The 16,758-nt window shown below is 42.1% G+C and overlaps 1 protein-coding gene across 1 annotated transcript in view; it reads right to left on the reverse strand.

Moving 5' to 3' along the window:
- Positions 1-766: 766 nt before the first annotated feature.
- crppa (CDP-L-ribitol pyrophosphorylase A) overlaps positions 767-16,758 on the reverse strand; it is a 68,036-nt gene continuing 52,044 nt past the window's right edge. Inside the window, exon 10 of the mRNA XM_050046922.1 lies at positions 767-1,747. Within this exon, the coding sequence (XP_049902879.1) occupies positions 1,643-1,747 (105 nt within the window). The 3' untranslated portion in view covers positions 767-1,642. The remainder of the gene's footprint in view (positions 1,748-16,758) is intronic.

Below are 16,758 nucleotides of genomic sequence, written 5' to 3' on the forward strand. Positions count from 1 at the left end.
CCTTCCTTAAGAAACACCCAGTATTTAGTTTGTCCGTTCTGGGCTACAGTACAAACATGGCTATCTCTGTGGACGGGGACCTGCTCCATATGTAAATGTAAATGGCTCAATCTACGGTAACAATAACACTTATTTTCAGGTGATTGTAGACTAAAGAAAACATACTTATTATGTTATATTCCATTTCTGCCAATATATCCCCTTAAATCCTACAAACTGAAGACATTTATCAGCTGGTCTGAGTCCTAATTTCAAGTTTCTGGGAACAGCAATAAAAATTGTAAGTTAAAACACAATGTTTGATAGACAAACTAACATAACCAGAGATGTCCAACAAATCAAAAAGTGAGAATCTTTTTCCACCTTCACAGAGAGGAGCGTTAAACTCTCCCCATGAACCCTCCTCGTGATGACCTTCAGTGACCCTCCATGTAATAAAAGCGTTACATGCATCTACCTGGGTGATGTCATCTCTTTCTCTCCCCATCATCGGCCTCTGTGCAGTAAAATCGCCGCAGGCTGTGGTGGCATTAGAGCTGGTTCACTGCAGGAAACAGGAGCCTCCTCAGTGCTGAGCAGCTTCATTAAGAGTGTCTCTGATGCACAAGGTCACAGACACACAACCACAGCTGCAACTAAACTTCAGGAGCAGTTTCTTCCAACACACCTCAGTGTGCACGATGTGTTCGCAGAAATAAACTCAAAAGAACATTTTCTGAATTTAGCACTCGTACAGTAGAATATGAAAAAAAAAAACTTTATTGTGCCACATGAGCAGTTTTTATGAGTACAAAAATAGAAGCACCTTCTGATTACATATTAGTGTTCCAGTCAACTGTATCCAGTGGTTATGACACAAAACAGTAGTTTAACTGTTATTAATTACGCTCCAAACACTCCAAAATCAATCAAAATGTCAATTAACATGTATGTGTTCAGGTCAGCTCGCTGCGATCTGTACAAACTAACTTGTCCCCTTTTTGAGATTGTAAAACAACTGTCTTGAGTGCAGTAGGGGAAGAACAATTTTCTCAACGATGGTCTAATTTTTATAGACATTTAAAGCCACTATGTGTTGCAGTGGGCATTCATGCATCTTCAAAGCAAGAAAGTGGCACTAATTTGATGGGAAAAACCAACATACAACAAAACAAACATGTAGCAGCTCTAAAATGTGTTCAGTCAATATTTTCTTTTCAGTTTTAACATTTCATAAAACTCTCCATCAGTGACATGATCGCAGATATGGGGCCTCAACAGAGGGAATACAATAAAACAGGACAGAGTGGAATAATACTGTTGGTACCATCTTTTGACTTTCACTGCCATGTCTGAATTTCTAGCAGAAAGCCTGCATCAAAATGGAGTAAACACGGGCTGAGGAGTTTGAAAGATGTAGATGTTTACCAGGCAGGGAGGATTCAGTGAAGGACAATACTGAGTTGCATTTTGGGAAGTGTAGGATTCTGGATTTTGGAGCTTGACCCATGCTTTTAGCGATTGTTTTTTTTAAGTTGGTCTCTTGAAAGTCCCCACATTTTATGGAAGTGCAGAATGTAATTGTGGGAGTCTGCTATGATTGATAAAGAGTTGGTCATGCTCATGAGTCACTGAGGGGATTTTCTGTTGGTGCTACCTCACTTCATGCCTGCAGAAGCTGTCCCACCAGGGCGGGGCTCCTCTCCCGGATCAGGGCTGACGTGATCTCAGCGACCCTCAACATTGACTTCTCCCAACGCTCGGTGTCCTGAGAACGAGAGGGGGAGGCGGAGGAGGAGAGGTCATTCGTTAAACAACACAAAATTACAGACAGACACTCATTATGTGAGCTCAGTAGTAGAAAATCCTGCAATAACAAACTAAGACATCCCCACGCAGATTCACATTTGTTCACATTTATCTTTTCTCCCACTAGTCATGACTCCGTCTGAGTCATGCAAATGTTTGTACACCAGCGGGACTGCCAGCAGCATCCAGTTAGCGTTAGCAACCAGTTCAAACTGGCGGGAAACAAAGTTGAACCATGTTGTTCCACTTGTAGTAATGGCAAGAGTAAGACAAGCCTGTGAGGAAGGAGTTACAACATCGATGGTTTGCAGTGGAGGAAGTAGTACTTTTACTAAATACTCTGTTACAAGTCCAAGTTACAAGTCCTGCATTCAAACCATAACTGAAGTAGAAGTATAACAAGTAAAAGTATTCATTTTGCAGAAGGCAATTTCAGAATAATATATATTTTTGCATTGCAACAAATGAAGCATTAATGTGTTCATCACTTTAATGGTGCAGCTGGTAAAGGTGGGGGTGACTTTAAAGAGGCCCAGGACGTGGTTATCTTTGGAGGTGATCTGCATTTATTCCTCTCATGACAGCAAGTGGCAAAAACAAAATCCTCCGTCATATACAACCATACAAACTCCAGCCCCTCTCCCACGCAGGGTACGAAAACTGGGTATCAAACCTTCCACCTGACAGGCCTAAGCATGTCAGGTAATAACAACTCAACCAAATTTTGTGGAATTATAATACTCAACATTACAAATGCACATTTGACTTGTCACACATATTACTGCTGTATAACTGACCCTGTTCCATCCATCCATTATTAATGGAGAAAAAAATCCAAACTTTCCATAACTTTTCTAGTACCAACAATAAAGATTTTTCGCCCCATTTGCCCCATGTTTTTCGAACATATCAGATTCAAACTCCCTTCAAACAGAATTTCAGCTAGCTGGCACATAGGAAGAACCCAGAGGAAAATGACGAAACCTAAGTGATGGTAAACAAAACACTGTTACACATCATTTTAGAGCTATGTGACGTCCACAGCTACAGAAAATGTATTTGCCCTCATGTTACATTATGTGGAAAGTTATCCATGGATGATTATTGTAACAATTTTCCTACACTTTTAATGATTTTTACTAGTTTCACGACCTTTCCGGGCTTGGACAATGTGACCGTGTGACTGTGAAATTCCATGACTTCTCCAGGTTTTCCATGACCATGGGAACCCTGTATATTGGAAGGCATCTCTACAGCAAATATCTCCAACACTCAGCACCTCACACCAAAACAATTCAGACTGATAATGAGCACTACAGGTAAGAGGAAAAATATGTGTTTTTTTAACCCTAACAAAAATATGCAGTGGTTGTTGCCTCACAGCAAGAGGGTTGCTGGTTCAAACCCAGGGTGGGGGAGCCCTTCTGTGCAGAGTTTGCATGTTCTCCCTGTGTCAGTGTTGGTTTCCTCCAGGTGCTCCAGCTTCCTCCCACAGTCCAAAGACATGCAGGTTAACTAGTAACTCTAAATTGTCCGTAGGTGTGAATGTGAGTGTGAATGGCTGTCTGTCTCTATGTGTCAGCCCTGTGATAGTCTGGTGACCTGTCCAGGGTGAACCCTGCCTCTCACCCAATGTCAGCTGGAATAGACTCCAGCCCCCTGCAACCCCTAACAGGATAAGTGGTTGCAGAAAATGAATGAATGAACGACCCTTTAAGCTGTAATGATACATCATAATTTCTTAGTTAATTTATATTGTGTATTAATAATCTGAATCTGCATAATAGCTGAAGTTATCAGATAAATGTAGCTGAGTGAAAGTACAATATGTCCCTCTGAGGTGGAGCAGAAGTATGAAGCAGCAGAAAATGTAAATACTCCAGTAAAGTACAAGCACCTCAAACTGTCCTTATGTACAGTAGTTGAGTAAATGTACTTGGTTACTTTCCACCACTGGTGGTTTGGCTTCACTCTGAGCTGCATGAACATCTCTGACAAACAGCACAAAGGAAGTCGGCAGGGTTTCAAATTTAGCATCAGCTGCCATTTTCCTTAGAAATGACGACACTTTTAAAAATATCCAGGATTCTGACGTTCCCACAGCGATGCTCCTCATGAGAGAAAAATCCTGTTTGAGTCAGTTTTAAGGTCAAATAAGCTCAGCACCCACCGAATTCACCACAGTTAATTTGAGTGTAAGAATCACAAAACCTAGTGGAGGATTTTTCGTGACTCGTGTTATTTTATGTTCAAATCAACAGGCTGAAGCAATTTTCCAAAGTAGGGGGAAGAAAAAAAAAACTACACGTAATTAACTTTCTTTCTTTTTTTTTTTACAAATTTGTGTTAATGTCAAGTTCTCTGAAGCCTGTGAAGCAATTAGGATTTATGGTGCATGATATTGGACAGATTCATGCTAAACCACACACAAGACAAAAGGAGCCCTATACATTCACTCAGTCTGTTTCTTTTAAATGTGAACTCCACTGTTGTGGTTGAGTTGCTTTGGTGATTCCTCTCTTCTGTATCTCTTTCTTCTTCTTCTTTTTTTTCTCTGCAGACCGCCTGCACAATTCACTTTTAATGGTTTTCACTCCCCTGACTGTGTTCCTTAGGCTACAGCGACTCCCTTCTTTGATTTAGTTTCTTGATGAGGCCTGAGAACGACCTGTTTTCCATCTTTCAAAGGCACTGCACTTCACAGCAGCCTTGCTTTGTTTAAACCAGCAGCTTGTTCCTCACATAGATTTATGCTTCATGCTCTACCTGGACTTTTTCATAAATGGATCGGGGACTTTAACAAGGCTTTTGACAGAGCGTTTGATGTAGCAGCATGCATGAGGGAGAAAATATAAGAAAGATTTTCATTTCTTGAAACTTTTAAAGATACAGTATAAACCACTGAGAACACAAAAAAAAAGATGTAGGATCACAGAGAAGAAAGAAAAGAGGCCTGGGATAGATTTTGGTTTCACATACATTAACTCCACATTGCAGTACCTACAATGATACACTTATATGTTAGGTTAAAGGAGTCTGGGTTTTTTTTACATCTTGGATTTTATTTTCAAAGTTTTGGTTTTAATTTCTTTTGGCTATAATAACTTTAGTAACTGATTGTTTGTTAGGTCCACTTTAGTTACTGTTACTACACCAGTCAAGCTTTTAGTTCTTGCCATAAAATGTATAAATAATGGACGTAGTTTCCGTGATGGCACCCATTGGTTTTTGGACTGCTATTTTGAAGCCTCTTGTTTGGCATTTCGGCCATCTCCATCTAGGATTTTTGGAGCCAGAGGTGACCATATTTGGCCGAGACGATAAGCAGCCCTGCTCTTATATATGCGTAACTTTGGGCCTTAATGAAATGTAATCGGGTGAGTTATGGGGGAAAAATAAAAATAAAAAATTCACCCCCTGTACAGTTGTCATGAATGTTGAAATTAGCTGGAGACCAAAACTGTTTTTTGCACCAGGCTGTAAACAAGTTTATTTCTGATGTAAAGTTTGGCATTTTAACATAGCGGTCTTTGGGGATTGACTCTGTTTTAGAGCCAGCCTCATGTGGCCATCCAATAAACTGCAGCTTTTTGCACTTCTGCTTAGCTTCAGTTTTCAGCCTCCAAGGTTGTCGCTTGGTTCTTGTACAGCACATGATGCAGTTTACAACAATAACAGTGTCTGAAATGACAACTACCGCTGAGAGATCTCATCAGTTAAAGTTGCCAGCAAATTAAGCTATGTTAGCTCCATGAGATGGATGAAAAAGCTGTTTCCAGCTGACTCATTAAAGTTTCAAACTGACTTGTTTTAAAAAGAAAATCCTGTTAAAGAGCCATATATATGCACTTGATGGTTATGTACGAGGTACTTATCCAAAGTCAGTACAGTAGATGGCAGTCTGCATGCCCCCTATTTGGTGAAGCAGACAGGAGAGCTGCCACAGAAGCTAAGCGATGTACTGCTGTGGACGGGTCAACAACAAAATGTATTTTAGCCACCTACAAAAATCAATATAAGTTTAAGTGTACTCACAGTTCCCCATCTATTCTCTCGTCAAAGCCACCAGACTCCATTGACAAAAACAGTAATTTCATCCCGTAGAACACAGGAGCTTCTGGTCAACCACTGCCTCTATCAGTTACTTAGTGTGCATTGTTGTGTGACTTTGGTGAATCTGAACTAACCCTTTTAAACACCAAAGTCACACAATAACACAAACAAACTAATTAACCAAGGCAGTGGTCGACCAGCAATCTGCACTATCCCTTTAAGGGGCCATACACATGCCGCATTTTTACACCCTCAAATTCATTATTTTCAATCTAGACACACGGCAGATGTGCTAAAACGGCACAGCGATGCCGTCATGGTGTGCACACGTTCCCAAGCCCCAATTTTTCAGGGTGCGGCAGCTGCACCAAGAGATAAACAGAGTTCAACGACACGCTGCAGTGCATGTCATGTGACAAGGACCAACCAATCACAGCCGACAGACATCTTTCCCTTCATCTGTAAATATCAGTCTGCGGTAAATATGGAGAAGAAGTTGATCATTTTAATGCAGGGCTGCTAGAGCTTTACATCTGTCTCGCAGACGAAATTTTAGGCCTACACACCATCAGCTCTGCACTCAGGATTTCATGTAAATAGGCTATCATACGGTGCTTGTTGACGCAGCCTGCGTTTGCGCTCTTGAAAGCTGGCACAGAAGAGGTACAAGAGTTGCACTCAGTGCCCCACTTCGCGTTTTCCAGACGGTTAAAGACGTGGCATGTGTTCGGCCCCTACAGCTACATGTCTCGGGCCAAAATGTAAGACCAGAACGTTATTTCATTCTAACATAATCTTGTTTGGCTGCTAACTTTGGCTTACATATTTCTGGATTTCTTATTTTCAAAAGGTTTAAGATGAGGACAGACTGAGGTGTTTGGAAAATGTGAAGCTATCTTGCGTTACCATTAGCTGGAGTCTAAACCTCCCCAAATCCTGTTAAATGCAGGACCGGGATAGAAACTCAACAGCATCCATAACACTGCACAGTAAACTAGAACTACACATGTAACTATGGTAAGTGCGATGAGTCCAAGTTGATTCAGGAAGTCGCACTGTGAACTGTGATGGATGTTCTCTGTTTGTTTGTCTGGTCCAGTCAGACTCGTTACTCATGTTGCCGTGCTCTCAAATCTCAGCCGTAACTTTGACATATCACAGCAGGAAAAGCACAGGTGTAACTAATGATATCAACGATGGCTCTGTTCCATTTGGGTGCTCCAGTGAGCCATGACAGTGAGCCAGGATGAACAACACCAGGGGCCTGGAACTGCACCACCTGACTGAAATGAATCCTTTCTTAACTTGTGGTTTTTCTGCTTTGAGACGTCAAAACGTCTGCTGTGAAAAAGGCCTTTCACCTTGGTGTCAAAACAAAGACAAAAACGATGCCTAAAACCTACAAAAACTGGATCCAAGTTGTAATAAATTGGAATTATCCTTTAAAACAGGATTGGATCTGACTTGTTTTATTTTACCAACCAATCTGACACTTTCTCTTCTGGGTCCAAACCAGTTTCATCAGCCAGCTCTCAGAAGGCAGGTTTGCTTAGCAGGAAATAAAATAATTTAGGAGAGCTTTTCACAAAGCTATTAATGTCCTAACGTCCACAGAGAGGAACATAAAATATATTAAAAATATATCCCACTAAAATGACACATAGCAGTGATTTGTGATCTGGAACATCCCATTCAACGTAGCTTCAGATACGGCTTCCAAATGCGTTTTCATCACAACTATGTGTCAACAGTTTAACACATTTTGCATGATCAATGAGCTTTTTCTCACTTTGTGCTTCCTCCATCTTAAAGCTTTATTCCACCGGCCAGCTCCTCACAGCCCAGTCTGTGCAGGAACTGGACGGGAATGTGACGAGGTGTGAGAGCGATGAGCGTGGAATCGGGCCTGACCGTGGTTAATGGAAGCGAGAGACTCGGGATCCAGAACTCCCGGAGCACTCCTCCCTAATCAGAACCAGCGGAGGGGGGAGTCAGATGACATGGATTTTCCACACCAAACCGACTGAAGGGGGAACTGGAGTACAGCTCAGCGACTCCAGCCTCCTCATTGATTAAAGCAACACACAAAAAAAAATTGATGGAATCAAAATATGATAGCTTTGAATGAACTCCAGAGGCATTCTGTGTCAGCTTCTACAATCTTTTCTTAATATGCTTTTAGATTTACAACTGGCCAAATCTTTGAAGGATCAAAGGAAACGGGGTGAAAGACAAACAGTGAGGCTTTCCTGTTTTTCTTTACAATGCACCCAAGTCATTGTTCTGTGGCTTAATCACAAGTGCGAGGCGGTGAGGACACGGGCCAGTACATCTGTAAGCAGTCAACAGAGAGCAGCTGATAGCACTACGTTCTCCACATATCCTCGGGAATATGCAAAGGTTCATCAGTGATCAGTCAGGAGCTCAAAGTGTGCTAGTAAAATTTAATTGCATCTTTTCATTGTTTACATCATAAGCATCAGATTAAAGCATTCCTCTGACTGTTATCTAAAAGCAATTGCATGTTCACACGGAAAGTATTTGAGATGTTACATGTGTTTCGGAGGAGCTAAAAGGCCACGGGGGATGATAAATGTGACGAGCACGATCCTCGGTCGATTACCACCCAAGTGCATCGACGAGGACGATGGGAAAGTCACGACAACGCCGGGTGTCTCGGGCATATTGAAGACAGCTACAGCCATCAAACCACAGCTAATGACTCTATTTTAGAGGTCTGTTTTCTTAGAGGCAGAACAAAAAAAAAAAAAACACTTACGTTTGCACACAAGGAAATAAGAAAAAGCAAGTCGAGATCACCAAGGAGGATCAAAGTTTTAAGCCCGTCTAAGCCCTCGCGCTGAATTATTTCCACTCCAGATATGCAGCCTTTGAAATATGAATCATGCTTCATAAAACAGCATTATTAAATCAAGTAGTTGCTTGCACAGTGGAACACAAATACGACTTGAGCTCTTCATTGACTCGTGGCACAGCTTTAAGTAGTCACAACTGCCACTCAGGCTTCAAATGTGGTCGAGAAAAAAGCACGACAAAGGGGTAGAATTACTCAGCAGCAACAAACTCTGAAGCTGCGCAGACATTTGCATATCTAAGTGCTTTCAGGCTGAAATCTATATGACTTTAGTCTGAGGAACATGTGATTGATTGCCACTCAGGAAAGATATCTCTCCAGTAAGCCTTGACAGACAAGAGCTGGTACCTCTCCTGACCCGGGCTTTGCTGCCGTTGGCGGGGGTGGTGTTGCGTTCAGCTCGTGTCTCCTCTTTCCACTGAGGACCATCCAGGAGGAATAAAGCCGCTCACTAATGAGCAGCTCGTTGGCTCATTGTTTTGGGCACGCAAACATCCATGAGAGGGGATACATGTGTTGGACACATAAGAGAGCATGCACGCCATAGAAATAGAATGAGAGTAGAGTGGACATTCTCACTGAAATCAACATAGCAGGATGGTCAGGGTTGCGGCCATTTTCATGTGTACCTTTGCCATTGCAACCGGGCGAACTTCCATATAAACAAACCGACTTGCATTAAGTTGCGAACTCACTGAGGTGAGGTTTTGCAGTAATGATCAAACAGCATGTAGATTCACATGTGACTCGGTGAATTAAGGTTTTATTTAGACTAAACTGAGTTGGTGATTGTTGGAACTATGGACGTCAGTTTCGGTTAATTTTGCTTTCCAAAGGCCGTCACCCGTTAAGCAGTAACTAACCGGTTACTTTTCAAGAAAAAAACAAAACAAAGTAAAATAGAAGAGGCCTTTCCTTTTAGTCGGTACTCCTTTGACTCAGTGAGCTTTAGCACTACATTTCAAAGTGCTGTCCATATAGAGGTGGTGAAATTTTAATGTTTCGTCATGTAAATGTTTCGCCTTTCATTTCAGTTTCTGTTGGCTTTGCTGACAGACAGACAGCCTGCCATGTTAACGCGTGGAAACATTGTGCCCACTGCCCAACCTCTGGTCTCCAATGGTTTCTTGGCCACTCTGCATGGTGCATCACCGCAAGGGAGCTAATGTTAGCTAGCTAGCGGTGCCACTCATTTGGCGAATACAGCTGGTATCCAAGAGCCATCACTGAACTGAACACAATCAATTAACTATGTTACCACTGCTTATAGTGGTAACATAGTTAGCAATGCTAAAGGGGGTTTTACTGCCCAGTATATAGCATGTTGGCAGATTCTGATATCGATAACAGAATCTGCCAACATGCTTTTTCGTATTTGTCACAATGAATTAATATTACAAACACTGAAAAGCATTCGATTTCATGTCTCCATCTGCTGGTGGGACCATCACGATAAATATTATGTTAATTTCAAAATTAGCCGGGGAAAAAAGTGGATATATCAATATCGGTATTGGTTAATGGCCAAATAAGTTATTGTATATAGACATATCGGACATTGGCAACAAAATTCAAAATTGTGCATCTCTAATTCAAGGCTGGGACACGCTTTTTGACTCCACGGGAGCTATGGGGTATGAGACGTGTGAAATGTGAGCGGAGCTGTGATGTTGGAGGGTTACAGCAGACGGCACTATGAATAAAGCGATGGTGTCCACTCAGATGCTTTTTGGGTGTGCTCTTTTTAGCCTTCTTGGGTGCACCGGACCTGACAGAACTTTTTGGGTACATTCAAATGGATGGCAGCCGATATACAATAGAATGATTTATATAGATAGCATGTGTTTGTGGTCTTTTGTTCAGGATCTTTTCAGTAATCACAGCATATATTTCGGACTGCAGATGCCTCAGTAAACAAATGAATCATCTCCTTGTTCTATGATAGTGCAACAGCTATTGAGCCTTTCAGAAAGTGCAGACCAGATTTTACTGCAAAGGTGTTACACCCCAATGATATGACACAATATGACGCCGTGACTTCTCCTCTCTTTTTCCTCCTTGTGTTTAATAAGGAAAACAGGTGTCAGGCCTAAACAGAGTTCTTAAAGTGGTGAGTGTGACACACTTTACGACCCCACTGACGTGTTGTCGCCAGTATAACTAAAAATAAACACCATTTTGTTTTGGACTAGTCAAATGACCACAGCAAACACTTCAATGTCCTCTCTACTCTGATTCTGTTTCTACAATGCACGCATACAAAAGACAGACACTTCATCGTGTGTTCACACTCAAACATGTGCACCCTGGAATGTGATCCTGGAGGGATTTGCATGTCTCCAGATCTTCATCATCATCACCACAGCCTATATCCTCCAGCGTTTCCACTGTCTCTGTCCCAGTGTCTCTTCCAGCAGAATATGGAGATGGAGAAACCAGTTAGGGAGCGCTCGGGGCTGAATATTTCTCACTGTGGCAGTGCTGAGACAAACAGAGCTGGAGTTGTGGGTGTTTGGACAGACATGAGATAAAAACCTGAAGCAAAGGCGTAACTGAGCCTTTGAGATGGAAACCACAAGCAGATTAGTCTGATTGATGGAGCTATTTGAGCTAATAGGCGCTCCTCACCTGTTTACAGTGTGGATTTAATCTTCATATGTTCCAGAGACAGAAAGTTCTCCATGTGCCAAAGCCTGAGTGCAGTCGCAGGAGGGTATTTTATTTTATTCTATTCTAAAAGTGCCCGTTTTTATGAGATTCACTTTACTATTATAAGACATAAGGGGACCTCACTTTCCACTTCATAATGATTAACTGCCACAAATCTTCACTTAAAGGGTTTCCAAGCCAAAAGAATCATCATTTATTCACATTAGTGGAAGGACTATCACCGGCAATGTACGCCATGTTAAATGGGAAAGCGACACATTTACATTTTGAAACACAACACTTTTTTTCCACCGACAGCCGAGCCTCTGCTACATCGATTACATGACACATCCAATCCCTTGGTGGCCTGGATGGCATTTATATAGTTTCTCTTGACAGATTTCACATTTTAAAAATAGAGACTGCTAGAAAACAATACATGAACTGGTATCAAGGGGAAAATACCACTGGGTACGAGTCATAGTTGGAGAAAGGTTTGGGGACTTTAGGGCTGTTCAAGTTTTTATTTTTACTTCATACACCAAGAACCCGGATTATAGTCCAAGAGACAAGTCGTATTATGAAATTAAGTGACAGCATTGTTTTAATGCATAAACAATGCAATATATAATCATTTGACTGGGCAGTAACTGCAAGCAAAATGCTCTCAATCACTCCCATGTGTACCAACGCACAAACACATGCAACAGTCTTGTTATTCCAAACTGTGACCACAAGTTTATGGAATGGAACTTCAATCATTAGCTTCTATTTTTGCTTACTGTTTAAAGGGAGGATTTTGACAAGCCGTGAGGCGACAGGTCTTTGAAACGTGGAGCAAAGAGGGGGGACGGGGGAGGGAAGCATCAGCGGACCACACAATAAGCAATCCTCAAACTCTCTCCCTCTACTCTTAAATGCCACAGATGCAATCAACCTTTCCATCGGAGAGGAACGCGCAGCAGCACTTCTGCCACACAAGAAGAGCCTGCTTTGAAGCTTAAAGGTTTCAGGCAATTAGGACCTTTAACGGTGACAATTTGTATGCCTCTGTCATTCCCCCGCGATCCCCAGCCCCGAGGACTGCTGCTGCTGCTGCTGCTGCTGCTGCTGCTGCTGCTGCCGAGGGCTTCCACTTCTGTTCCCTTCATGAAATGCCAAGAGCGCTGGGTCCTAACTGAAAAACAGCTTATGGAAAAGCTTGGCGCAGAGCCCAAGCCAAGAGAACTGGAAAGAGTTGTTAGAGTCACACCAGCTACCATAACTAAGGTGGCCAAGAACATTTAGAAAGTTTTTATGACCTCTTTTACTGTCACTGTATTTCTGCCTGTGACATGCAGTCCTAATAGCTGCAGCATCCACTTGAGGGCAGTATCATTACTAGCAATAAGGCTAGATAGCGTTCTCCACTCTGGGAGCTAAAGCTGCATAACATGAACTTCACTGAGCATTACTCTGACTTCTGCCCTTTAATAGATGAAGTAATTTCTCGGAAAAACTTTCCCCAAATGACCTGCATGTAGAATACCAGTGATACAATACAGCTAAAAACACCCGGCGCTTTGGTCTGAGAGAGGATAGTGTTTCAGGGCTTCTGACAGCTCGTCCCTTAGTGGGTATTGTGGTCCTGCTGCCCTCACTCCCCTCCGTGTATCACTGAAGACAGGCAGTAGCTTGGGGCTAAACTGCGAAGACAGAGGAGGGTAACAGGTCCAATTACTGGCCGGTCCAAAAGTCTGATTAGAGCCACAAACACACCGCAAAGGTGAGACTCATTTACTGCAATGAAGAATGGTGGCAGAATGATTTTAGTAAGTGTAGTGTTACCACTGAGGGAAATTACACCATAACAAGTAAAAACCTCTGCATTTAAATCTTTGACTCCTTAACATCTGACACCCCCTTTTATTTCCCCTTAAACAGCTTTAAGGTTAAGCATCAGTCATCCCACTCTGTCTGACAGGATCATATAGATTCTTTACAGCTTTTCACTGAAGGTATACGAGGGAAAAATTTAAACCCAAGACTCTGTGTTTTTATGGCTGGAAATATTTTAGATGTCTCAGGCATCATTTTATATACTTTTCCCCCAAATTCAGTCTGATATGTTTGGTATCTCTGGAAACGTCGGAAATGTTATCCACTAAAATTTGAAATAAAGATTTGTGGGTTTGGATAATATTTAGCTTCACAGCATGAGTCTGTGCGACTGAGTCACCAGCAGGTCAATGTGATTAAAAACGAGAGGTAAACAAGTATGGGCAGCAATATGTCCTCAAAGTCAGTACCAAGTGTTTGTAGAGTGGTAGGGGCCGTACACATGCAGCATCTTTAACCGGCAGGAAAACGCAGGGTCAGGTGGTAGCTGCTGCTCTTGTGCCTTTTCTCTGCCAGCTTTCAAGAGCGCAGAGGCAGGTTGCGTCTGAGGTTACTAAGCAACCTTAACAAGCACCATATCAAAGCCTTTTTACCTGAAATCCTGAATGCAGAGCTGATCTTCTTCCAGGTGATTTTTTTTGTGTAGGACTATTGTAAGTGGGACAGATGTAAAGCTCTATGTAGCCCTGCACTAAAATGATTAGCTTCTTCCCCATATTTATCACAGACTGATATTTACAGAAGAAGGGAAAGATAGGCCTTTGAGTCGACTGTGATTGGTTGGTCCTTGTCACATGGCATGCAGAGCGTGCTGCTACGTTCCAAAAGCTGAACTCTGTTTATGTCAGGGTGTGGATGGTTGTTCCCTGAAATATCGGCACTTACGAATGCTTCAAAAGCATTTTCACACCTTTTACACCTTCCACATGTTCGTGCTTTCCACACGTTTACATTGACAGTGGTTCTGAGGGCTCAAAAAACACACCATGTGTCCACCCTGAAAAATAGGCTCTCTGGGGGCGTCGGTGGCTTTGTGGATAGAGCAGGCGCCCCATGTACAAGGCTGTTGCCGCAGCGGCCCCGGTTCGACTCCAGCCTGTGGCCCTTTGCTGGTTGTCATTCCCTCTCTCTCTCTCTCTCTCTCCCCCCTTCACGCTTAGCTGTCCTATCTATAAAGGCGAAAATGCCCAAAAAATATCTTTCAAAAAAAAGAAAAGAAAAAAGAAGGCACTCTGGAACGCGCTGCAATGGCGTCGCTCTGGCGTTTGAGAGCGCCTTCCACTTGTCTACTTTAAAAACAGTGAATTTGAGGGCGCAAAAAACACAGCATGTGTACAGCCCCTTAGGCTTCCCTATTAGGTAAAAAACTTACTTTATGTCTAGTTTGGGTGATTTTTGTGGCTTCAGATCAATTCAAAAGAGAAGGAATAAGAACACGGACATAGGAACGAATGTCTCAAAATTGCACTTCAGTGCTGTACTTAGTATTCCTTCAGTATTAAAAGTACTCTATTCATTGTGAGGAATTGTTAAAGTTTAGTTTGCTACTCTGTAATAACATCAATTTCTGGTGTTGGAGACTCAGATGCAATAAAGAATGGTGTAGAAGTACTTCAATCAAATGGTAAAAGTAGAAATCAAACAAGGCAAAATACTCTAGTAACTGTAAAGTAAGTTCTTTTGAATTTCCTACACATTTCCCTGTTCAGCCTGACATATTTGGTATCTTTTGAAGTCTTCTGGTATATTCTGAGTAAGGGTAGCTTTGGGGCCTGGACACAAGACATGTTTTTTGAGCCCTCAAATCTCCTGTCACTCAATCTCAATCACTCATCTCAATCTCCGTCAATGTAGATGTGTGGAAAGCACAAACGCGTGGAAGGTGTGAAAGGTGTGGAAGGTGAAAATGTGTGTGAAGCATTCATAAAGTGTCTATATTTCAGGGAACAACTATCCACACACTGAGACAAACAAAGTCCAACCTTTGGAACACAACGATGTGCACCACGTGCCATGTGACGAGGAATAACCAATCACAGATAGCAGATATTTTCCCTTTCTACTGTAAATATCAGGCTATGGTAAATATGGAGGAGACGTTGATTATTTTAGTGCAGGGCTACAAAGAGCTCTACATCTGTCCCACGGACAATAATTTAATACACACTTAAAAAGCAACACGGAGAAGAAGATATGATTTCTGGTAAGTAGGCTAGGATACGATGCTGGTTATGGTCGCTAAGCAATGCCAGGCGCAACCTAAAAGTTGGCACAAGAGTAGCACCCAGTGGCCGACCTCACGTTTTGCAGGTGGCTAAAGATGCATATGTATGAACCCTTTGTGTTAAGCTACTTTGGGAGATTTTCATATTGAAAGTATTCATTATGAAGAATGGTAGCAAAAGTTTAGTTTTACCGTTTGGTAAAAACTTTTATTTCTAGTCTCAGAGATGATTTAATGCATTCAGATGAGTTAAAAATAAAAGAGAAAAAAAGGATTTAAACACAGTATGTCTGAAAACTTATTTGTTGACTTTCCTCTTCTGATAATGAGCCAGATACTGACTGATGAAGAGTATAAAACAAAAGCACAGTAACCCGGCCAAGCTTTACTCAGTCCGAGAGAGGAAACCTTCACACACTGAGATCCAGTCAGTTTTAATATTTACTGCGGAGCTTTGGATCTAAACAACCTTCAGAGTATACATCATGCTTACACCGAAAGTTCAGCCATAAATATAAAAATGAGTTTGGATCCCAGCTGAAAGACCGAGAGCTGAAGTTGACAGAGATGACAGCGACATGAGAATTATTTCTTACCCCTGGAAACATGTTTTATTGAATTCCTGTGAAGTATTTAGTGTCATTGCCTGAATGTCTGTGCTTTCTGTCTGTACGATACCCGTGTCGTTCCCACTCTGCTTCACTTCATCTGAAAGGATCATAATGTAGGAAAATGAATAAGTCTGTATCCCACCCTACTTTTGTGAGATCCCTCGGACTTTCCAGCCGTAGAAAAAGCAAACTTTTGTATTGATGTTCTTCCTTTCAGACCCCATTGAGAGAACAATTGCTGCCACACAAACCTTTCATGGTAGACTGGTAAAGCTCTTTCAACATGGGTTTCCAAAATATCCTGTCTAGGGGCGTCCATTGGGCAAACATAGCAGTTTGTTTGTCACGTCTAATGTACGACTTCTCTTTCTGCTCCTCAGAGAAGGCAAACCCTGGGAAGAATGGGACACCAAGGGAGTCTGTGTTTCCACTGCATCCCCTCAGTGAAAACTTTTTCAAATAAACTCTGGTGAGAGACGACTTTGTTTGAATTCAACTCACCGAAAGACATACCTCAAAACAGTAAGCAGGACAATGGCTCTTTAGTTGAGGAGGTATGAAAGCATGAAGGCATGGGTGGGATTTATGAACTGGGACATACCAAATCCCACATGCGGTGAGAGAGAGCCCCAAAAGCGCACACACCCTCCACGGATGCCTCATTTACTTATCACACAGTA

Source organism: Epinephelus moara, chromosome 6, assembly GCF_006386435.1.
Source record: "Epinephelus moara isolate mb chromosome 6, YSFRI_EMoa_1.0, whole genome shotgun sequence".
NCBI classification, from domain to species: Eukaryota; Metazoa; Chordata; class Actinopteri; order Perciformes; family Serranidae; genus Epinephelus; species Epinephelus moara.